General features: G+C 36.8%; 1 protein-coding gene across 3 annotated transcripts in view; it reads left to right on the top strand.

Moving 5' to 3' along the window:
* SUGCT (succinyl-CoA:glutarate-CoA transferase) overlaps positions 1-25,158 on the top strand; it is a 765,791-nt gene that overhangs the window by 127,207 nt on the left and 613,426 nt on the right. For all 3 annotated transcript variants that reach the window (XM_080818391.1, XM_080818390.1, XM_080818392.1), the window contains exon 8: positions 15,935-16,078. In XM_080818391.1, the coding sequence (XP_080674517.1) occupies positions 15,935-16,078 (144 nt within the window). The remainder of the gene's footprint in view (positions 1-15,934; positions 16,079-25,158) is intronic.

Raw genomic sequence — 25,158 nt, 5'->3', positions numbered from 1 at the left:
TAATCTCAGGGCTTCTCCACGTGGAATGTTTGCATGAAGGCTCCAGGCTCTGCTCGCACAAGTGTTCCAGTGAGCCAGGCAAAGGCACCATTACCTGTATGTTTGGTGACGTAGTTGTGGAAGTCACACTCTAACCCTTCTGTAGCATTTTATTGCTTCTCATCATGTCACAAGCCCGCCCAGATTCACGGATCAGGAAGTGGCAAGGTACTAGAAGGGCATACGGGATGGGAGATATTGCAGCCGTCTCTGGGAAATATAGTCTGCCAGTCTTTGAACGTGCCGCAATGCTGCGTGATGAGCAGTGGGATGTAGGTGCGATCTTTCCACTTTACAGAGAAATGTCTTAGTAACAATGGACTTTCTGTAGATTTAATTGATCTTTTCATGGCATTATCTGTGGTAAAAATTGGTTGTGGACTAAGCTTTAATGATCTCAATATAAACCTTCTCTACTGTTAGTGTTGTTATTAACCTAATTACCAAAGAAGGAACCAGGATGAGAGGAGCAGAGCAGTTATCTTTTGACACATTCAATAGCAATATTGAACAGGTAAAATGATATGTTTTCACTGTTTATTCTTCACCTTTTAACACTTGAGTCTTAAGGACTTGATAATCCATTTGGATAAAGCAAATGCACTGCCATAGACACCAGAAAGGTAAATTTTTCTTTATGTGCTGATGGTTTCTCATTATGCACCAACATTGGTTATATATATATTCTGTCTAACTTTTGTCATGACTAAATAACACTAAAATAATCGTTTTCATCAGATTATATCATGTTTTTATTTGGCTTATTCTAGCAATTCCATGCATATGGAAGGTTCAGGAAGAATCGTATTGGATAACTTATAGTACTGATGTAGAAAGATTCTTCCATCAAAAGTAATTGCATTCAAAGTTCATAGTTTGGGTCTTTGAGACATCATTTATTGATGGGAGGTGAAATTAAATGAAGTAGGTAAAATCACAGGATAGGAAAAGCCCTCAAGAGTTCATCTGTTTTGTTGCTTCTAGGTATGGCTTACTTAAATCGTACAAGCTGTAGACTATTCCTGACTAAAGTTTGGGGTGGTCTTGAGCAACTTGCTGAAATACAATGGGAGGCTGTGTTCAGAGGAGGTTTTTTAAATGTAGGATTGATTATATGAAGTTCTTATGGGATATGAATGTTATTTTGTCTCAGAAGTTAGAAACATTGACTTTTAGTCTTCTTAAATTTGTATTTGTTATGTCTCTTTTCATGTGATTTGATCAGAGGTTTCTTCCGTGTGTACGTAAAGAAAATGTGTATTCTGTTTTTCTTTTTTTTTCTTTTATTTTAATAAACATATAATGTATTTTTATCCCCAGGGGTACATATTCTGTTTTTCTTGGATGGGATGTTTTATATGAATCTTTTAGAACCATGTATTCTAAGTATGCAAGTAAAAAAAGTTCTTGTTGAAAAAAAACTTTAATTTCAGGTACTCGTTTAAAATAAAGCTTATCAGAGGGAGGCGGGTGGGGGGATGGGTGATGTAGGTGAAGGGGATTGAGAGTATACTTACCATGATGACCACTGAGTAATATTATATAGAATAATTGAATCACTACCTTGTGCATCTGAAACTAATATAACATTGTATGTTAACTATACTGGAATTAAAATAAAAAAACTTAATATAAAAAAGAAACATTGACTTTTAGATTTGTTTTTGCTTCTTGCTGATGCATCACAGGAAGCTATAATACAGAAACTATTCTTGAAGAACAACATGGAAAGAAGTAAAAAAAATTTCCAAATTATTTCTTAGTCCACCTCTTAAAATATCACAATTCCCTAACCATCCATTCCGTTTTCTCCCAGTCTTACCCTATTTAAACTTCAGAGGACAGCCAGGCGGGGTGATATTTTGGGCATCTCACTGTGGGAGTTAGCTCAAAATGATTTAGATGGTATTTAATCGCTGGATAAGAAAATATTGTAATTGGTATGTTAAACATTTTGGAAATTTGTAATTTTGTCTACTTTTTAATTTGGTGGGCTCCCAATGAGTGGATATTTTTAATTTTCTGAAAAACTTCTGGTTACATTTTTCACACTGGTGAAATCGTTTTTCTTGGTTAAGTGCATTAGATTGTGTGCAACTCACTTGAATTGCTTTGAACAAACCATCCACATCAGGACTGATGACTTCTTAACTGCAGTTGTAGAAATGACAAATCACCTCACCTCTTTAAAATTTTTGCTCTCTAGTGATCATCTGAAGAGGAAAGATGCTGGGTATTGGAATTAGAAAAATGTACAGAGGCAAGATGGCAGCGAAAAGAACAGAAGCTTTAGGGTCAGAGTTGGTGAGCTCTAGTTCTAGTTGTACTATTTGCTCTCTATGATTTTGACAAGCTCATGTGTCATCTGAATCCTTCCTTCATAATCTGTAAAATGGAGATAATATTGGTACTTATGGAATTACTGTTGAGAGCTAAATGTAACAGCATATGTTGAAGTATCTTGAAAAGCATGACATTTTATATAACACTGTAGAAATGCAGGAGACCTGCAGGGAGCTCCTTACTGGCTTACCAAATAGAAGATAGTTAAGAATCTAGACCTGGTAACGAATCCTTAAGGAAGACAGTTGAATGCGGTAATACGGTAGAGGCAGTGAGCTCAAGGTCACTTGATTTGGGGTCTCAACCTGACTCAGCTACTAAATGATTGTAACATCTTACAGTATTTAATTAACCTAGCTGTTCCTCAGTTCCTTGTCCATAACAGGGATTTCTTACTTCTGATTGTGCAAAGAGTTAGATCCTGGTTTTAAAGTGCACGATAGAATGTTATATTCTGTAGGTTTAATACCTCTAAGTTATACTTTTAATGTTTAGAAGTACAAAAAGTTTAATTTATTCCCAGAAAGAAATTCATAATAGGTAGTGAAGCGTTCACTAGCAGCTGGAGAATGGTACAAATTGGTTTGTTTCATTTTCCCTTGAGCTGCCTGTTTGATATGGACTCTCTGATCTTTTTTCTCTTGTCTTTTCAATTTCTCTTTTTCTTCCCTCTTTCTGGGGTCCCAGTTTGTCGTGGTTTTGACTTCTGACTTGTGCTTTGTCAAGGTTGAAATGGAGATGTGTGGATGATGGATGGGTTGGGACTTAGAGTCTTTTTTTTTTTTTTTAAATTTTATTTATTTATTTGATAGAGATCACAAGTGGGCAGAGAGGCAGTTAGAGAGAGAGGTGGAAGCAGGCGCCCCGCTGAGCAGAGAGCCTGATGCGGGGCTCGATCCCAAAACCCTGAGATCATGACCTGAACTGAAGGCAGAGGCTTAACCCACTGAGCCACCCAGGCGCCCCGAGTCTTTCGATTTTTGATGAAGAAAATGACCTTCCTGTTCCAGTCTCTAGGTGAAACGTCTGAAGATTTTTGTCTTGTTGGTACTGTCCACCCCTGAGAGTCTGGATTTAATGTATTACAGTGGGAACACTGTTTGCTAGTAAGTACCAGAGATGGATCTCTTCACAACTATACACTTTCCTGCTTTTCTATCTTCACTGATAAGAGGACTGAACTATTAGATCCTTTCAACTTCTAAAAAGATGTGATTTAGGCTGGTGGCCTCTGTAGTGTCAGTGAGGCATGTACTGGTAGATTTTGTTGTGCCTCTTTTTAGGTGGTAAAGTGAAGGCACCTAGGAGTTGGATCTGCAGCTCTGAGTTCAGTGTTTTAGCCATTACTTGGAATTTCCTTCCTGTAAGGGAAGTATTGCTTCGTAGAAATTTGTGTGTGAATGTCAATATAAGCATATTTTTAGCTTCAATGAGTGGTTTGAGGCAGAGTGTGTGTTTAGAGCAGGAGGTTCAGATACTGTATGATTCCATAGTCTGCACCCATGACATGGAAGGCCGTGACTATAGTGACGGCATTCTTGTGTACTAAAATACTTATTTGTTCTGAATATACCATTTTTTTGTTCTCCATGTTGCCCTTTGTACTAAAGATACTTTCCTACTAGTTGGAGCTGTAAGTCTTACTTACAGTGGTTTTCATAATCAAAATACTACTCTCATATTAAGAAACAATTTCCTCTTGATTGTTTTTCCAAATTGATTTAATTTTAACCTCTCTTTTCACCCAATCCATACTCAAAGTCTAAGAATTCAAATTTCTAAGTATCTCTGGAGTCAATGTGTGCTCTCTTCCTTAATTGAGGTTCGCTTTGGCTCTCTCCCTTGGACTATTGCTAAATGTTTCTGATGGGTCTCCTAGCACGACATCAAGTATCTCATAAAAAGTCACATTTGTGGGGCGCCTGGGTGGCTCAGTTGGTTAAGCGACTGCCTTCGGCTCAGGTCATGATCCCGGAGTCCCGGGATCGAGTCCCACATCTGCTCCCAGCTCCATGGGAAGTTTCCTTCTCTCTCTGACCTTCTCCCCTCTCATGTTCTCTCTCAACTCTCTCACTCTCAAATAAATAAATAAAATCTTTTAAAAAAAGGTCACATTTGTACATAAAGTGCTTTTATACACATTTTCTTATTCAATTCTCATACCTACTGGTGAGGTAGATTTTTTTTTTTTTTAAGATTATTTATTTATTTATTTGACAGACAGAGATCACAAGTAGGCAGAGAGGCAGGCAGAGAGAGAGAGGGGGAAGCAGGCTCCCCGCTGAGCAGAGAGCCCGATGTGGGGCCCGATCCCAGGACCCTGGGATCATGACCTGAGCCAAAGGCAGAGGCTTTAACCCACTGAGCCACCCAGGCACCCCAGGTGAGGTAGATTTTATCATTACCTACCTTTGACAATTGGGAAAAAAGTAGAAAGGCTAAGAACTTTCCACAGATGACATGGTGAGTAAATGGTGGAAGAATTCATATTTCAGAAAACAGGTCACTAAAAAATTCATGGGCCCCAAGGGAGAAACAAAATTTTCTGTAAATTACATTGATATAGTGAATGACTGAGTATGAAATAAAAATATGACATCTAGACAGATACATTTACGGATATATTTTTTTAAATTTTGGAAATGAAGCCAACTACTTAAAAAAAAGTTTTCACAATTTTGTTGTTTTGTGAAGTAATTGGTTTGAGTAATATAACTAAAAAGAAAAATGCATGACTTCAAATTCATGCCACTTTATTGAACATCTGCCAGAATTGATTTATAGTTTCTTACATATTTTTTTTAACAAAACAAGGTTTTAAGTAATAACTTAGAAAAACATAATTTTTCTTTCTTCCACCCTTCCTTCCTTTAAAAAATCTATTTGGTAAGCTCTGAAAGTAGTGGGAATAGATATGGAGAAATGAGTGAAAATATTATACAGTCTTAAATCATGTATGAGAAATAATCTTTTTAAAATTCTTAATTTTATAATTTAGATCACCGTGAGGACCTAAATTCCTATATGCTTTAACAATACCCTTATCTATACCCTATATCCTGGAGCCCATACTGTTGGGTCCCCAATGTTGGGTCCCCAATAATGGGTCCATGATTAAAGGAGCGAGACTGATACAAAGCGAAGGTCAAGCAAAGCTTTATTTCGCGCCAAGCATCGAGAATCAAACCAACCGGCCGGGGCCATGCCTCTTACAGAGAGCGCGACCCCTCCCTGCCTCACAGACTAACTTTTATAGAACAAAGGCATGTGGTTGAGCCTGGCCACACACAGGTGGCCAATGAGATTGCAATACACAGAGAAAGCTGCACAGTCATGCTAGGTCACACACAGGTGGCCAATTGAACTACAGTTCACCCCATACTAGCTATTTGAACCAGCCTATCACCTTAGTCAGAATGGGCACCCAAAAGGCACCCCAAGGGCGGGGCCCATACTCCTTAGTAGCTAGGAGACAGTATGCGGCCCCACTGATTAAATGTCTCCACCTGACCTGACCCACCCTTGTATTTGGGCTTTGTTACCTGGGACTGATTTCCCGGACTTGCTTTTAAGTAAGTTCCCCTGGCTGGGGGTGGGGTGGGGTGGTGAGGGGGAGTTGGGGAGCAGGGTCAATTTAAGTTTTACTGCATAAACAACAATGGCTGTTCAACCGAGGCGGGGCCGCTCTGGCTAAAGAGGCCCTTACAATACCTTTTACAATTTTGTAATGTTGACTCTTTATGAAACCATAGTATAATGATCAGAACTAAGAAATTAACATTGGTGCAGTACTATTAACTCTACTTTATTTGGATTTCACTAGTTTTTTAAATTTTTATTTATTTAAAAAGTTTTTAATTATTTTTATTAACATATAATGTATTATTAGCCTCAGGGGTACAGGTCTATGAATTGTCAGGCTTTCACATCTCACAGCACCTACCATATCACATACCCTCTCCAATGTCCACAACCCAACCACCCTCTCCAAACCCCTCCTCCTCCCAGCAACCCTCAGTTTGTTTTGTGAGATTAAGGGCCTCTTATGGTTTGTCTCCCTCCTGATCCCATCTTGTTTTATTTTTTTCCTTCCCTACGCCTCAAGCCCCCCACCCTGCCCCTCAAATTCCTCATATCAGAGAGATCATATGATAATCGTCTTTCTCTGATTGACTTATTTCAGTCAGCATAATACCCTCTAGTTCCATCCACATCATTGCAAATGGCAAGATTTCATTTCTTTTGATGGCTGCATAGTATTCCATTGTAGATATATACCACATCTTTTTTATGACATTGCTGGTATAAACATTCGGGTGCACGTGAGTTTTTTTTTTTAAACTAATGTTTAGGTTTTACTTTTGAAATGCATGAATGAATGGGGATGAGAACGTTTAAGAAAACAACACTGGTAACAGTGAAACTGCAGAAATACATGAATGAATTTGAAAAGTGAGTAATTGAGAAGACTTAATTTTTAAAAAGATTTTATGTATTTATTTATTTAAAAGATTTTATTTATTTGAGAGAGAGAGAGAGAGCGAGCGCACAAGCAGGGGGATTGACAGACAAAGGGAGAAACAGTCTCCCCACTGAGCAAGGAGCCTATTGCTGGACTTGCAGGATTCCATCCCAGGACCCTGGGATCATGACCTGAGCTGAAGGCGGGGGCTTAACCGACTGAGCCACCCAGGTGTCCCTGAGTGGTACATCTAGTTATTGTTACTGAATAGCTTTGGATGAAATGTAACTTCTAGAGTTTCCATTAAATATGTGTTCCTTAGCAGGCCTTTAAAAAGAGTTTTTAAAAACTTCATTTCTAGGGGTGCCTGGGTGGCTCAGTGGGTTAAGCCTCTGCCTTCAGCTCAGGTCATGATCTCAGGGTCCTGGGATCGAGCCCCTCATCAGGCTCTCTGCTCAGTGGGGAGCCTGCTTCCCCCCTCTCTCTCTGCCTGCCTCTCTTCCTACTTGTGATCTCTGTCTGTCAAATAAATAAAATCTTAAAAAAAAAAACCTTCATTTCTAATTATTTCTGTTTTTTTTCCTGTTTTGTTTTATTATCATCATTATAATGATGTTTAGAAAAACAAAACAGTTTTATGGACGTGTAATTCATGTACCATATAATTCACTCATTTAAGGTGTACAATTCAATGGTTTTATATTCATAGTGGTTTTTATATTCACAGAACTGTGCAGCTATCACCACAACCAATTTAAAACATCTTCATCTCTCTAAAAAGGAACCCCAGACTCATTAGCCGCACTTCCTGTTCCACTTCCTTTCAGTCCCTGGCTCTACTTTTTGTCTCTATGGATTAGCCTTTTCTGGACATGTCATATAATGTGTGCCCTTTTGAGACTGGCTTCTGTCACTTAGCATAAAGTTAGTATGTATCAGTACTTTCTTTTCATTGCCTAGCATAGCCCATTGTATGGCTGTCCCACACTTCATTTATTTATTGGTTGATGGACATTTGGGTTCCTTCCACTCTTTGGCCATGATGAATAAGGCTGCTATGAAAATTTGTGTATCAGTTTTTTGTGACAACATAGGCTTTCATCCTTTTGGGTATATTCCTGGAAGAAGAATTGCTGGGTCATATGGTAACTGTATGTTTAACTCTTTAAGGAATGGCCAGACTGTTTTCCACAGTGAGCATAGCATTTCCAATCCCACCAGCAGTTTAAGAATTTTTATTTTTCCACATCCTTGCCGACACTCGCTATTATCTCTCTTTTTCATGACAGCACTTCTAATATGTGTGATGTGGTATCTCATTGTGGTTTTGATTTGCATTTCTCTGATGACTGATGATCTTGAGCACCTTTTCATGTACTCATTGGTTATTTATATGTCTTTTTCGGAGAAATGTGTGTGCAAACCCTCTGTTCATTTTTAAATTGGGCTGTCTTTTTGTTGTTGGGTTGTAAGCTCATTGTGGTTTTCATTTGCATTTCCCTGATGGCTAATGATGTTGAGCATCTTTTCATGTGCTTATTGGCTATTTGTATATCTTTTTTTGAAAGTGTGTCAACACTCTGCTCATTTTAAAATTGGGTTGTCTTTTTATTGTTGGGTTGTAAACTCATTGTGGTTTTCATTTGCATTTCTCTGATGGCTAGGGATGCTGAGCATCTTTTCCTGTGCTAAAGGCCATTTGTGTATCTTCTTGGAGAAATGCCTATTCAGATCCTTTGCCCATTTAAAAAAATGGGTTATTTCCCTTCTTATTATTTGAGCTATAAATTACTGATTTTCTTTATAAATTCTATTATAAGTTCCTTATCGGATATGTGACTTGAAAAAACTTTTAAGTTGTCTATTCATTTTCTTGATGGTTTTCTTTGAAACACATATGTTTTAAATTTTAAACATGTTCCATTTATCTTTTTTTTTTCCTTTTGTTGCCATTGGTGTCATAGCTAAGAGATCATTGCCAAATTTAAGATCATGAGAGTTTACTTCTATATTTTCTTCTGCTTTATAGTTTCAGCTCTTATGTCTAGGTCTAAGATCCATTTAAAGTTAATTTTTGTATATGGTATCAGGAGGAGTTCTAACTTCACTCTTTTGCATCACCATTTTTTGAAAAGACTATTCTTTCCCCATTGAGTTATCTTGGTATGCTTGTCAAAAAGGAATTGAAAGTAAATCTGAGAATTTCCTTGGTCTGTATATCTGTCTTATTCAGGATATTTTGAAATTGGGAAGTCTGAGTCTTCCAACTTTATTCTTTCTCTATATTGTTTTAGCTATTTTCCTCATATTTCCATGTGGATTTTAGAATTAGATTTTATTTCTACAAAAAAAGGGACCTAGGATTTTGGTAGATGAAATTGCATTGAATCTGTAGATCAGTTTGAGGAGTATTGCCATATTAACAATATAAAGTCTTCTGAGTCATGACAGTGGGATGTCTTTCCATTTATTTAGGTCTTTAATTTCTTTCAGCAGTGTTTAATAGTTTTCAAGGTATAACTTTGTACTTCTTTTGTTAAATTTATTCCTAAGTATTTTATTCCTTTAATGATATTGTAAATAGAATTATTTTCTTATCATTTTTAATTTTTTTATTGTTACTGTGGAAAGGCAGTTGACTTTTATATATTGCCATGTATCTTGCAAACCTGCTGAACTCATTCATTAGTTTTGAGAGTTTTTTAGTGGATTCCTAAGAATTTACTGTATATAGGATAATGCCATCTGAAAACATAGTTTTACTTCTTTCTTTCAGTCCAGATTCCTTATATTTCTTTTTCTCTCCTAATTGCACTGGCTAAAATCTCCAGTGCGATGTTGAAGTGATGAGAACAGACATCCTTCTCTTTTCCCTGATATTGGGGGGAAAGCATTCAATTTTTCACAGTTACTTATGATGTGACCTGTGTTTTCTTCACATATGTCCTTTGCGAGATTGAAGAACTTTTCTACCTAGTGTGTTTGGCTATTTCATCATTAAGGATGTTGAATTTTATCAAATGCTTTATTTGCATCTGTCGAGATGATCATTTTGCATTTGTCCTTTATTTTAATGATTTGATTGTTACATTGATTGATTTTCAAATGTAAAATCAACCTTGTTCCTGAGAAAATTGATCCCAGTTACCCATGATGCATAATCCTTTTATATATTGCCAGATTGAATTTGCTAGTGTTTTGTTGAGAATTTGTTTGCGTTCACACTCATAAGAGATACTGGCCTCTATAGTTTCTATAGTTTCTTGTGATGTCTTTGTGTGGCTTGACCTTAGTATATTACTGGTCATGTAGAAGAGGTTGAGAAGTGTTCTTTCCTCTTCCAGTTTTTGGAAGCATTTGCAAAGAATTAACATTAATTCTTTAAATGCTTGGTTGATGTATGATTTTACTCATATGTGGAATTTAAGAAGCAAAACAAATGAACAAAGGGAAAAAAAGAGAAGCAAGCCAAGAAATAGACTTTTAACTATAGAGAACAAACTGATGGTTACCAGGGGATAGGTGGGTAGGGAGAGACAGGTTAAATAGGTGATGGAGGTTAAGGACTGCATTTCTTGTGATGAGCACCTGGTGATGTATGGAAGCATTGAATCACTATATTGTACACCTGAAACTAATATTACACAGTATGATGACTAATTGGAATTTAAATAAAGACTTAAAAAAATGCTTTGTGGAATTTTTCAGGAGTTTTTGAAATTTTTTGGAAGCTTTTTGATGACAAATTCAGTTTCTCTAATTGTCATATCTATTCAGTTTTTCTATTTATTTGCTAGTTATATTTATTTTTACTTTTTTTTTTTTAGAGTTCAGCTACAGGGGCACCTGGGTGGCTCAGTTAAGCATCTGCCTTCAGCTCAGGTCATTATCCCTGGGTCCTGGGATCAAGTCCTGCATCAGGCTCCTTGCTGAGTGGAGAGTCTGCTTCTCCTTCTACCACTCCTCCTTGCTCATGTTCTCACTCCTTCTCTCTCAAATAAATAAATAAATAAAATCTTAAAAAAAAAATAAGGTTCAGGTACAGATTTGTCACTTCTGTTGATCTTTTCAGGGAGCCAACTTTTTTTGTTGTTGTTGATTTTTCTCCATTGGACTACTATTCTCTATTCATTATTTCCTGCTCTACCCTGTATTACTTCCTTCCTTTCACTTGCTTTGAGTTTAGTTTGCTTTTCTTTTTCCAATATCTAAAGGAGGAATGCTAAGTTATTGATTTGAAATATTTCTTCTTTTAAAATATAGGTATGTACAGCTATAAATTGCCCTCAAATACTGCTTTAGCTCCATCTCATAAATTTCGGTATGTTGTACCTTTATTTTCATTTGTCTTGAAACATTTTCTTTTAAAAACTTTTTTTACTTGAGTATAGTTGATATACACTGTTACGTAAGTTTCAGGTGTACATCATAGTGATTCCACGTATTTATACATTATGCTATGTTCACCCAGGTGTAGCTACAATCTGTCATATTCCTTATGCTGGGCCTTTTATTCCTAGGACTAATTTATTCCATAACTGGAAGCCTATATATTTCCCACTCCCCTTCATCCATTTTGCCCATCCCCCACCTCCCTTCCCTCTAGCAACTATTAGTTTGTTCACTGTATTTGTAAGTCTGATTCTGCTTTTTGTTTGTTAATTCATTTGTTTTATTTTTTAAGATTCCACATATAAGGGAAATCATACGGTATTTGTCTTTCTGTTTGACTTATTTCATTTAGCATAATACCCTCTAGGTCCAACCATGCTGTCTCAAATGGCACGATCTCATTCTTTATTATGACTTTTTAGTATTTCAGCATATCTGTGTATGTGTGTGTGTATGTGTACATACATACCACCTCTTCCTTAGCCATTTGTCTACTAATGGACACTTAGCTTGCTTCCATATCTTGGCTATTTTAAATAATGCTGCAATAAATATAGTGGTATATATATCTTTTTGAATTTGTAAGTATCTTCTCCCATTCATTAGGTTGCCTTTTTGTTTTGTTGGTGGTTTCTTTTACTGTGCAAAAGCTTTTTATTTTGATGTAGTCCCAATAGTTTATTTTTGCTTTTGTTTCCCTTGCCTTAGGAGACATACCTAGAAAAATTTTGCTACAGTTGATGTTAGAGAAATTAGTGCCTAGAATTTTTATGGTTTTAGGGCTCACATTTGGGTCTTTAATCTATTTTGAGTTTATTTTTGTGTATGGTATTAGAAAGTGGTCCAGTTTCATTTAGTTTTCCCAGCACCATTTACTGAAGAGACTGTCTTTTCTCCATTTTATATTCTTGACTCCTTTGTAATAGATTAATTGATCATATAAGTGTGGTTTCATTTCTGGGGTCTCTATTCTGTTCTATTGATTTATGTGTCTATTTCTTTCTTTCTTTTTTTTTTTTTTTTGCCAGTACCAAACTGTTTTGATTGCTATAGCTTTATTTTTTAAGATTTTATTTATTTATTTGAGAGAGAGAAAACGAGAGCACAAGTGGGGTGAGGGACAGATGGAGAAGCAGACTCCCTGCTGAGCAGGGAGCCCAATGTGGGACTCAATTCTGGGACTCCGGGATCATTACTTGAGCTGAAGGCAGGCACTGACTGAGCCACCCAGGTGCCCTGATTATTATAGCTTTGTAGTATAACTTGAAATCTGGGATTGTGATTCCTCCAGTTTTGTTTTTATTTCTCAAGATTTCCTTGACTACTTGAAATTTTTTGTGGTTCCATATAAATTTTAGGATAATTTGTTCTCTTTTTGTAAAAAAACAAAACAAAACCCACTATTGGTATTTTGATAGGGATTGCATTGAATCTGTAGATTGCTTTGGGTAGTATGCACATTTTAACATTCTTAATTCATCTAATCCATGAGCATGAAATATCTTTCCATTTGTTTCATCTTCAATTTCTTTCATCAGTGTTTTATAGTTTTCAAAGTACAGGTCTTTCATCTCTTTGAGTTTATTCCTAGGTATTTTATTCTTTCTGGTGCAATTGCAAATGAGGTTGTGTTCTTAATTTCTCTTTCTACTATTTTGTTATTAGTATATAGAATGCTACTGATTTCTGGGTATTAAGTTTGTATCCTGCAACTTTACTGAATTCATTTATTGCTGCTAGTAGTTTTGGTAGAGTCTAGGACTTTCTATGTATAGTCTCATGTTGTCCACAAATAGCGACATTTTAACTTCTTTACCAATATGGATGCCTCTTATTCATCTTGAAGTGTTTTCTAATTTCTTATGTGATTTTCTTTGTTACTTATTAGTGCTTTGGAATTATGTTGTTTACTGTCCACATATTTTTGGGTTTCCAAAATATGCCTCTGTTAGTGATTTTAAGTTCATTCAGTTATTATTTGAGAACATATTTTGTATGAACTCATTGCTTTTAAATTTATTTTAGTTTGTCTTATAGCCTATGATATTGTCTGTCCTAGAGAATTTTCCATGTGCACTTGAGAAGAATGTGCATTTTGTTGTTGGATGTGTTTTCTAGATATTAAATATACTTGATTTATGGTGTTCAAATCTTTTCTTTCCTTTTGATTTTCTATCTAGTTGTTCTATTCACTATTCATATTTGAGTTTTGAAACCTTCTATTATTCCTGAAGTGTCTGTTTCTCCTTTCAAATAAGTCACTTTTTGCATTTTGTTTTTTGGAAGCTCTGTTGTTGGGTGCATATATGCTTATACTTGTTATATCTTCCTAATGCAATGATCCCATTTTCTCTTGTGACATTTTTTTGGTTTGTTTTAATATCTATTTGGTCTGATATTAGTATAGCCACTCCAACATTCTTTTTTTTTTTTTTAAAGATTTTATTTATTTATTTGAGAGAGAATGAGTGAGAGAGAGCATGAGAGAGGAGAAGGTCAGAGGGAGAAGCAGACTCCCCAAGGAGCTGGGAGCCTGATGCGGGACTCGATCCTGGAAATCCAGGATCATGACCTGAGCCGAAGGCAGTTGCTCAAACAACTGAGCCACCCAGGTGCCCCGCCACTCCAACATTCTTATGGCTATTGTTTGCATGACATATTTTTTCCCCATGCTTTCATATTTTCAGCCTATTTGTATCTTTGAATCTAAAGTATGTTAGTAAGCCTGATTCATACTTTGAATCTAAGTATGTTAGTAAGTCGGTGTTTCACTAGAATTATTTGATACAAATAATTTTATCACCTTTAACAGTGATAATGTTGTCTCTGATATATTGATGAATTAATGTTTATTTAATACTTATAATCTCATACTGTTATTCTGGATAATGTAGTGATGTTTTTGGAATATTAAGCAGGTATAGCCTCCCCTTTTCAGGAAGTTTAAATATAAGATAAAGGATTTATTGTCTAATTTATTCCTATTGGTCTGAGAAGTAGAGCAGATAAAATATGAGTTTATTCATTTTATAGCAAGAAAATGTGTCTATAAACTTAAATTTGAACTTTTCTCTCATTTTTTAAAAAAGATTTTATTTATTTATTTGACAGTCAGAGATCACAAGTAGGCAGAGAGGCAGGCAGAGAGAGAGGAGGAAGCAGGCTCCCTGCTGATCAGAGAGCCCGATGTGGGGCTCGATCCCAGGACCCCGGGATCATGACCTGAGCTGAAGGCAGAGGCCTTAACCCACTGAGCCACCCAGGTGCCCCATAAATATGAACTTTTCTCTCATTTTTAACACTGTAAATAATCTTAAATCCCAATGACGAATTTAATTTTAAATTTACTGATTCAAACCACTACAAGTTTTTCTAATCGTAATGGGTAGGAAACAGCCAGAGGTTTCCAATTTTCATTGCTATATCTTCACTGAAATTGTGTTGAAAAGCAGAGAAAAAGTTTAGTCATTAAATATTCTCATTTACTTGATTTTAATATTATTTCACACTCTCGTAAGGTGATTGACATAGTTCATGTATGGACTGCAGGAAAGGAAAAACTAGCTTCTGAAAATGATTGAATAGCAGCTGGAATTAATGAATAAGGAGGTGATTGAATGAGTGTATCAACCAGATAAAATATAGGCTTTTTTATGTATTCTGTGTGACGAAAGGATTAACAGAATTCAAGGTAGTGCAAAATAGAAACCCTATGATATAACAGTGACTGATAATAATATTAATGATAGTGTTAGCTGATTTTTATAAGATACTTACTGTTTGCCAGGCACTATTCTACTATCTTTACATATAGGTCAAGGATTGGATTGTCAGATCAGACTGACATGAATTGAAGATGTTTCTCAGAATTAAGCTTTACTTGTAATTTTAAGGATAGAAGGAACTGAAAGTCACAGGAAAAGCAGACAGAGGTCCTGGACATTGAGAGAGGCCTCTAGATTCTTTCTTCCCATGGTAAACAAAACTCTCAATCCCAGAGCAGTAGATATGATCTCTAATGATGTACATGGGTTACCTTGTACAATAGGGAACATTATAGGCTGTGAAATATTCCATTTTATACTGCCATAATTGCATAGGTGATGTCTCTTATAAACCTACAGATTCTAGGTTTGTTTACCATAGTAGTTCTAAAACAAGAGTATTCTGCTAAAAGCCTTCTATGGATGAGTACTCTTTTTTTTTTTTTTTAAAGCTAATACCATTAGTATATTTGTCAGTAACTAACGTGCTTATAAGGAGAGTAGACCAGGTCTTCTGCCTTCTTTTTTCTTGGGAGAGCCTCCTACTGAACAAGAAACAAAAACAAGACAAAACCAAACTTTTCTTTCATTTCCAATGAATTTCCTCATTTAGATTCAAATTCAATTATTTGTTTTTTTCTGCTAAACTAGGTAAAATATATGAAGAAGGAACTTCAGGCATGTTTAAAATACTCTATTTTATTTTATTTGGTTTGGTTTGGTTTGTAGGACATGGAGTGAGAGATACAGTAAATAGAAATATATTCTTACCAGCAGCAGATATCCACTGTAGCAATTTGGTATATGCCTTTTGTGTGTGTGTGTGCATGCACATGTCATCTACAATTCTTTCTTCTGTTTGCTCTTAGAATATTTGAGAAATCATATGATGGTTTCAATTTTCAATTTTCTCTGATTTTCTCTCCCCACCCAGGATGGAGACCCAGTTCGTCCGGGAGTGGCCATGACTGATCTCGCTACTGGCCTGTATGCATATGGAGCCATTATGGCTGGATTGATACAAAGATACAAAACTGGGAAAGGACTGTTCATTGATTGTAACCTACTGTCATCTCAGGTACCAATCCAAAGAACATTTGAGACTGTGGTGTAGGCATATGTCTGGGTTATATGCTTCATATGTGGTGTAGGCATATGTCTGGGTTATACTCTTTTATATTGAATCCTATGGTCAAAAATCCCATCTGCAAAAAGAAAAAAAAAAAAAAAAACCCAGGAAAAACCCCACAAACAACAACAGCAAAAGCTGTTCTATTTTGGTATACTTAATTATTGTTGAGTTAAAATAAACAGACCATGAAGATTTTGTTATATGTAGACATTGCTGTTGAATTCGAGTTTTAAACACTATATTAAAATGGGTCTATTACTGTTTGTGAGAAAAGAGTACATTTGATTCTATTTTATTGTCACATGAGCTCTGTAACTTCTTTTGACCAGGATTTCTTCACCTTTTATGTACTATAGGCCCTTTGAATAGTCTGGTGAAGGCTATGGACCTTTTTTCAGAATTTTGTTTTTAGAAGCATAAAATGATATACTTATCATTACAAGGGAGCCAGTTATATTAAAATGTGGTTATTTCAATATAAAAACCAGTTTTGTGTTGTAATAACACATGTGGTTTTTTACTAATACATTAAACCATGTGATCTATTATCATAACTATTGCAATTTTGAGGTAATGTTGAACATAAATGATGTTTTAAGATATCTGCAATATCTAGAATATGATACAAAAATATGGATAGATTATTGGTAAGCCATAGGAACTACTAACACTCCTGGAGTTTGTTGCCTACATTCATGATTGAAGAAAATGCTAAATTTTAGTTAGAAGTTGGATGGACGTAGAGATATAATTTTTTTCCATTCAAATTAATTACTTCCCAGAATTCTTTCCACGGACTCCAGTTTAGAGAGAGTTATCATTTAGAGAGTTATTATTTGTGTCATGCTAAAAACTAACCTGGTGGAATTAAAAAGCTAACTAACTCTAAGATTGACATTTTGTCTCCTTTTTATTGGAGCAGACTTAGATGCCTATTCAGAACTGATAAATTTTCAGGAATAGAAAAAAAGAAAATACCGAATTTATGTAAGGAGATATTTTACTATGGGAAAAATTACTTTATAGATGGAGTCCTCAGTTAGGAATTTCAGATTTAAATGGCATACATGGGAGACTAGTAAACTTGGAAATCTGCTTGGAGATTTGTTCTCATAGACAAAATTAAGGAGTTGTCTAGAGGTTAGAAAAAACATCAAAATGGTTGAAGGCAAAATACTACATATGGGGTTTCAACATTAGCTTTGAGTCACAGTGAGCGTTTTAATGGTTATATAAAAGGGTAAAATAATTTTCTCCAAATGAATGAACTGCCTCCTAAATAGAGAAACACAGATGTTGGTTATGGAAAGAAGCTGAAAGCCTTTCCTTCCCTCCTCTAATTTTATATCCGTAAGGAACCTGAGGCAGGGTAAGTTAACTGGCTACAAGTTTCACATTCAATAAGGTTGGAAGCCAGGAAGGCTTCAGGGGGTTTGACCTGTGCAGTCACAGAGGGTCCTAGGCTTAGTTTAAATACTCTGTTATCACTGCCTGAGATTCTTAATTATTTTTCACTTTGCATCAGTACTTGCAAATTATGTGGCTGGTCCTGGATTTGGGACTTATTTAAATCTCCTGATCTTTACCTAGTCTGCTTTACTTACATGTCAATGATTAATTAGCTTTGGAAGAAATTCTCTTGTAGCGTATGGTAGAATTTAATTCTCTTCCAGCACCTAGCACAGTGATTCATGGTGTGGAGGTGTGTGGTTCCCTGGGGATGGGAGTGGAAGAGGGGGTTTGATATCACCAGTAGGGCTGTTTCAAAGTGAGGGTACAGTAAGTGCAAACTCATGCGTGCATACCTACATACACTGCTTTCCAGTCATTTTGGGTATGTGTGTGTGTTTGTTGCTCATGTTGTCCCCTGAGCCTGTTAAGTCCCATGAAGGCAGGAATGTTTGTTCCTGCTTACAGTGGTATCCTCAAAGCTCAGCCCAGTACTCATCAAATAGCGGACTCCTCCAATCTTTTGAGATCAATAGGACACCCACTGTTAGCAGTGGGTATGTCTCATGGCCCTTAGGTTTGCTAGGAAAGTTAGAAAAACGTAGAAAACCATGGAGTTAGGATAAGCACTTGATAAACAACTAATGATGAGATGATTTGCTTTTAACAAACTCGGAAGGAGGGATTTAGCCTATTTGCTGTAGCCGATCCAGTCCAAGGTTGCTAAAGTTATTAGTGTGTTTTAGACTCATTAACTACCTTTTTTAAAGTCGAGGTAAAACTGACATAAAACATTATATTAGTTTCAGATATACAATATAATGATTTGATATTTGTATGTACTGCAAAATGACCACCACAATAAGTTTGGTTAACATCCATCCTGTTACATAGTTGCGGTCTCTTTTTCCCAATAGTCACCATGCTTTACATTACATCCCTGTGACTTTTTTATTTTATAACTGGAAATTTGTACCATCTGACTCCTTTCACCTATTTTACCAGACCTTTGCCTCTTGCAACCACCGGTCTGTTCTCTGTATCTATGAACTCAGTTTTTGTTTTTGTTTTTTTTTTAAAGTAAAAAAAAAATTCTTCTGGAGTCCACATATAAGCAAGATTGTATTTCTCTGACTGGCTTCTTTTACTTAGCATAATGCCCTCAAGGTCCATCTGCGTTGTTACAAATGGTAGGATTTCCTTCTTTTTTTGATTCCTGAATAACATTCCATTGTGTGTGTGTGTGTGTGTGTTTGTTTGTTTGTTTTTTTTTTAGAGTTGTGCCAATTATTTATTCCCTCCAATCTCCCATAGAAACATTGAATTTTTTTAAATAAAAGGAAAAGAAACTGAAAAAAAAATTTTTTTTTTCCTAAACCTGAATGAAACGACCACTTCTTTGAACAGGTAGTTTAAAATGGTTACAAAATGAGCAGGGAGTCCAGGTTTCCTGATTAACGAAGACAGAGGCTGTGGGTGTTGGCTGTCTCTGCGTGACAAGTGGGCCTTTATAGTTTGGCATCACCCTGAAGTAAAACCGAATCTTGTACAACATTTTTTTAATCCATTCATCCATTTTTTATTTTTTTAGATTTTATTTATCTAATTGTCAGAGAGAGGGAGAGAGCACAAGCAGGGGGAGCAGCAGGCAGAGGGAGAAGCAGGCTCTCGTTAAGCAGGGAGCCTGATATGGGACTCGATCCCAGGACCCTGGGATCATGACCTGAGCCGAAGGCAGAGGCTTTAACTCACTGAGCCACCCAGGTGTCCCTACCCATTCATCCATTGATGAACACTTAGATTGTTCCCATATCTTGGCTATTGTCATTACCTTTTAACAATAAAAATCAATTAAGTCTTATTTTAAAGCCATGGATTTTCAGATCTACTGTTTTATATGATCTTCATAAGAATCACTTGAGGTAGGTAGGGCAGGAATTTTTTTAAAGATTTTATTTATTTATTTGAGAGAGGGCACAGAGTGAGAGCGGGGTGAGGAGCAGAGGGGGAGGAAGACGGAGAAGAATCCCTTGCACTCCACGCTGAGTGCAAGTCTGGACTCCATCTCACAACCCCAAGATCATGATCTGAGCTGAAACCAAGAGTTCAACGCTCCACTGGCACCCAGGTGGATAGGGCAGGACTTTTTATTCCTATTTTACTTGGAAAGAAACTGAAGCTAGGAGATGTTGATCTGCTTGACCAACAGAGTCACAGCAAGAATTTTGGTTTCTGATATCCTGACTGGTTCTCTTTCCCCTACACAATAAAGACAAAAGCTTTGGCACCGAGGGACAGGCAAGATCTAGCTTTCCTGTGGTGAAGCTCCAGGGGAGAAGGCAAATTTAGTAAAAGGCAGAGGAAAAAACGATCACTCGTGGAAAGGGTACTTGTAACAAGACCGGTCCCTCCTGTGCCCACGTTGCATTCCAAGAGTCAGAGTAAGACAGTGAGAGAAAGTGGACCTGTCTGGATCATTATCTAATCATGTTCAGATGCAGGGAGAGATAACTATTATGGAATCTAACCTGATGGACAAATGTTTCTGTTGAAATATGGGAATTTTGAGAAAGAGAACATTTGGAGTGGGTTTTTTATGAGCTCTTGTCAGCTGAGGACTCACTGTGTCCCAGGCGCTGTGGTAGCTTGGTTAGAGTGGGAGGTGACATGTCTGTTCAGGGCTTAGTAGTAGAGATGGTTGCGTCCTAACGGAGAGCTGGAGGTGATGCATGGTTCTCTGTAGGAGAGAGCGTTAGAACACAGTTGGGCCAAGAGTATTAAGGGACTCACATATCATGCTTGGGAATCTGGATTTTAACCTCTCAAGGCCTCTGGTTTTTTATCTAGCAGTTCTCTTGGTGATGGTCTTTTCAACCAAAGATTGTGTCTCCTTGAAGACATACTATGGTTGCCACAACCAGAATAGCTTCTGAGCTGGGAACAGTGCTAAGTTTTCAAGGGCAGTGGTACAGATAATAGTTTATGTTGAAGCCAGTCTGAAGTGCAAGGTGGTGGGTGATAGGACCGTTTTCATTCTCTTCTCCCGCTACTGCCCAAGCTCTGTTCATCTCGTTTTGCCTCTACCCTATTTCTTTTCTCTGTAACTTGTTTTCTTTTCATCTCATGGGCCGTTCCAGTCTTGGGCATCTCTTTTCTCTTTTTCCCTCTTGTCTTTCTTTACAACCCTGTTTTTGCTCCTCGTCTGCGCTGCCTTTTCCAAGTCCCCTTTTCTCCGTCTTTCATTACATGGAGCTATAGTTGAAGCAGTACTGCTTCTAGATCTTACATCTTTCTACTGTACCATGAGGGAAACTTACAGAATCTTTTAGCAGTTTCCATGGAAGAAAAAGGAAGACCTTTTTCATAGAAGCCCCAGAAAACAAGACCATATATTTCACTGGCTTAAGTGACCATTCCCGAACCAATTAATGAGGACTGAAAAATATGCTATTTGTCTTAAGCTGTTCTAGGTACCAGGGATGGGGTTCACTCCACCCAAACAACATGACTGTAACGGGGGAGATGTGATTCCCCCCAAAGAATCGTAAGGTTATTTTTTGGCCAGAGGCAGGGGAAATAGATGTTGGGGGCCAATCAACATTATATTAACAATATTGAGTTGTTTTGAGAATCTAGTGCACTAAAGGATGTGAAAAATTCTGTGTAAATTAGAAAGTATTCCGATGACTCGCATTAATTTTATTAGGTTATTGAGAAAATATTTTGCAGTGTTAGAACTGTGCTGAAATTAAAAAGGTGGCTATTGACATAATTATTTTATTATCATAATTATTGTAGCTTTTCACAATAGAGAAATCTTGACTAACTTTACTTAGTCTTTCAATTTAACATAACATTTATAGATTCTAGATCCAAATACCAAACCACAGAATGATTAAACTTTGCTTTATGTAAATGTGAAGCACTATTTCTAGGTACTTTTCAAAGTAGTATAATAGGAAACTTCACCTTTTAAAAAATGTGTTCATTTTCTTTTTTTATATAAATGTTCACCTGCATTGAGCAGATAACATTTGAACTTAATTTCAGCTGCCTGGAAAATGACGGTGATTTCATGCCGTGGGTAAAAAAACGTACTTGTCTACTCATTTTGATTGCATTACATAGGATGACAAACGAATGGTTATAACATTCGATATCAGTTGCTAAAAATGAAATTTTGTACCCCTTCTCTTAGAAGTGAGCTGGTATACAATTACGCAAATTACACTTGATTTGAATAGTAGCTAATTATTAACTCAGAGTTGATTGCCTCAACCACAACAAAACCATTTCATTGTAGAGACACGACAGTGGCCGGGATGTGGTTTACAAGTGGGCACCAAATTTTTCATAGTTCCAAGGCTATGAACTTTTAACCCTTGTCATAAAATTCTTTGATTTTTTTTTTTTTAGTCTTAATATGATTTAAAGTTGTCAACTGAAGATTGTCTAACGTCAGCATCTAAACTGTGTTCTTCAGATGATATTGGTAAATAACAAGGAAGTGGGTTTGGATGTGGTTCCAATTACTCTGTTGCTCTTATTCTTCTGTTGTGGCTTGCAGAAATATCTTCTGGAAGTTTTAATATCCTTCCTGTACTTAATTGCAACCAGGCTTCCCTAATTACTACGACAATGAATCTTTTTAGCACCAACCTTGCATAATTATTTTCACATATAGAATGTTTTGGCATTTTTGATGTCATTATTCCTTCTTCATGTTTGTAACACTGTTCATATTTAGGGTCGATAAAATTTCAGCTGTCATTATTGTAGCACACGTTTCTGGATAAATTTCTGAACTTCAAACAAGTATAATAATCTGAAATTCATCTTTTTCTGTCTTTAGATACCTGTGTTTCTTCTTTTCTTTTTTTATTCTGTATCTTTTTAAAAAACAACTTTAGTGCTATGGTGAGTGCGTTGAAGTGTGTAAATCTGACTATTCACAGACCTGTACCCCTGGGGCTAATAATACATTTTATGTTAATAAAAAATAAAAAACTAAAAAAAAACCCACCCCAAAACAGCTTTAGTGAGGTGTATTTTTAAAAAAGTATATGTGAAAGAGAGAGAGAGAGGGAGAGTGATAGAGCATGAGTGGGGTGAGGGGCAGAGGGAGAGGAAGCCACTGAACAGGGAACCTGATAAGGGACTCGATCCCAGGACCCTGAGATCACTATCTGAGCTGAAGGCAGATGCTTAACTGACTGAGCCACCCAGGCACCCTAGTGAGGGATGTTTTGTACGTCATAACATTCACCCAGTTTTAAGGGTGAATTTCTAGTACAGTTAGTAAGTTATGCAACCATTACCATAAATCAGGTTTTGAAATAAATTCTCATACAGTCATTTCTGGTCTGGGTTGTACCCATGAGGCTAGAAAGGACCAGTTTTGAGTGGGAAAGAATGTAACACTGGGTTGACTTGGAATTCAGGGCCCATTTTGATTCTGTGGGCCTTAGACGATTTTACCTTTGTGGGTCCTTCCCTCCATAAAAATACTAAGAACTATAGCTGCATTGGTATAAAGATGAATATAATTCATTATTATGTATTAATTATTATTGTGTTAATTTTTTTCTCACTTTGAAATTAAAATTAAAACATTCTGTGTACCTCTGAAGTATGGTGAGCAGTAGGCCTGAGAAGTCCACTCTGGAAGAATTCCCTTAAAAATAGCCTGTAAGGGGTGCCTGGGTGATTCAGTCAGTAAGCATCTGCCTTAGGTTCAGGTCATGATCTCAGGGTCCTGGGATTGAGGCCTGCATCAGGCTCCCTGCTGGGCAGGAAGCCTGCTTCTCCTTCTCCCACTCCCCCTGCTTGTGTTCCTGCTCTCGCTGTCTCTCTTTCTCTGTCAAATAAATAAAATCTTAAAAAAAAAAAAAAAGAATAGTCTGTAAATGTGCTGAATTTGTGAGGAAAGACATTATGTATCCAGGAAGGAATTGGAGGTTGGAAGTTGAGATCTTGCTGAAGGGTGAACAGAGGATGGGAAGGGAGAGAAGCAGCAGCCAATGACCAAGGACGTTGACAGCATGGAGCAGGGACAGGAAAAATGAGGAGCTCAAATCAGAAAGCTTAAGAAATCAGAGAACGGTGAGTTTACATTTGAACCTCCCCCTTTTTTTTTTTTTTAAAGATTTTTTATTCATTTATTTGACAGAGATCACAAGTAGGCAGAGAGGCAGACAGAGAGAGAGGGGGGAAGCAGGCTCCCCGCTGAGCAGAGAGCCCGACGCGGGGCTCGATCCCAGGACCCTGGGATCATGACCTGAGCCGAAGGCAGAGGCTTAACCCACTGAGCCACCCAGGCGCCCCTGAACCTCCCTTTTTTGACAAGCCTGATGCATTTCTGCTTTGAAGGCCTATGTCAGCCTGATCATCCTTCATTACTTGGGGCCAATTTTTAATGCGTATCTGGTTTCCATTCTTAAGTGGCATTCTCCCTAAGTCCTCTCCTACTGTTTATTAAAGTTCGGGGGGTACAAATAAATATTAACATTTCTGATATCAAGATACCTAATTAGGAAGGTAAAAAGACACCCAAAAGTGAAAAATCAGATGACTTCCAAAGAAAATGAGAATTTTAGATAATCTGTTTTTTTATGTTATTATTTTATACTATTGGTTGGATTGAATACAAGTTGGCTGTAACATAAAACATGGTTTGCTTTTTTAAATTTTTTTTTTTAATTTTTAAGAAAATCTAGTGAAATGTGTGTTGGGAGGATGCTCTGGTTTTGTATAACTGAAATCCTTAGTTATAGTCATTGGCATTGAATATTTTTATATGACATGGACCACAGTGAGGGAAACTGGAGCTTTTAATTTGTAATAATTGATAATTACTAGTGGGAGAGTATTTCAAAGGAGAACAGAACAAAACAAGACAAGTTTCATTGCGATCCAATTTAATTCTCTTATTAGGTACTTTGAAACAATTTGATGCTTTTCAAAATATTCTGAAAAATAGAAACATAATTAGGATCAAGATATAAAAGAGTCGAGGAGAAAGATCCATTGGTGTTGACAAATATTCACCAAATTTAGATTTTGTCTTTGCAGAATCTTGTAGAATAATGAATTTAATGGACTGTTCCTAAAGGTGGGTTTAACAGTATTAGAATCATCTTTATTCTCTCTGTTACCAGAGTTGGAACAATTTGTTTTTGTTGCTAAGTGAGCTGATCCTACCTTCATCCTTGTACTTTTTAGGACTGGAAAATTTTATGTAGAATAAAATGTAATCAGGGGCGCCTGGGTGGCTCAGTGGGTTAAGCCTCTGTCTTCGGCTCAGGTCATGATCTCAGGGTCCTCGGATCAAGCCCCACATCTGGCTCTCTGCTCAGTGGGGAGCCTGCTTCCTGCCCCCACCCCATCCCCCCACCTGCCTCTCTGCCTACTTGTGATCTCTGTCAAATAAATAAATAAAATCTTTAAAAAAAAGTTGTAATCATATCCTTCTGTGTTGGCTAATTAATGGTGGCTCTATACCTGCCATAAGTTATGGACCCACTGATTCCTACTGGAACTTGTTTATTTGGCCCCAACTATTATTCCATCATTGTAGC

This window comes from Martes martes (assembly GCF_963455335.1).
Source record: "Martes martes genome assembly, chromosome: 11".
NCBI lineage: Eukaryota > Metazoa > Chordata > Mammalia > Carnivora > Mustelidae > Martes > Martes martes.
The sequence above is the reverse complement of the archived record's forward strand: the minus strand, read 5'-3'. Positions and strand labels throughout refer to the sequence as shown.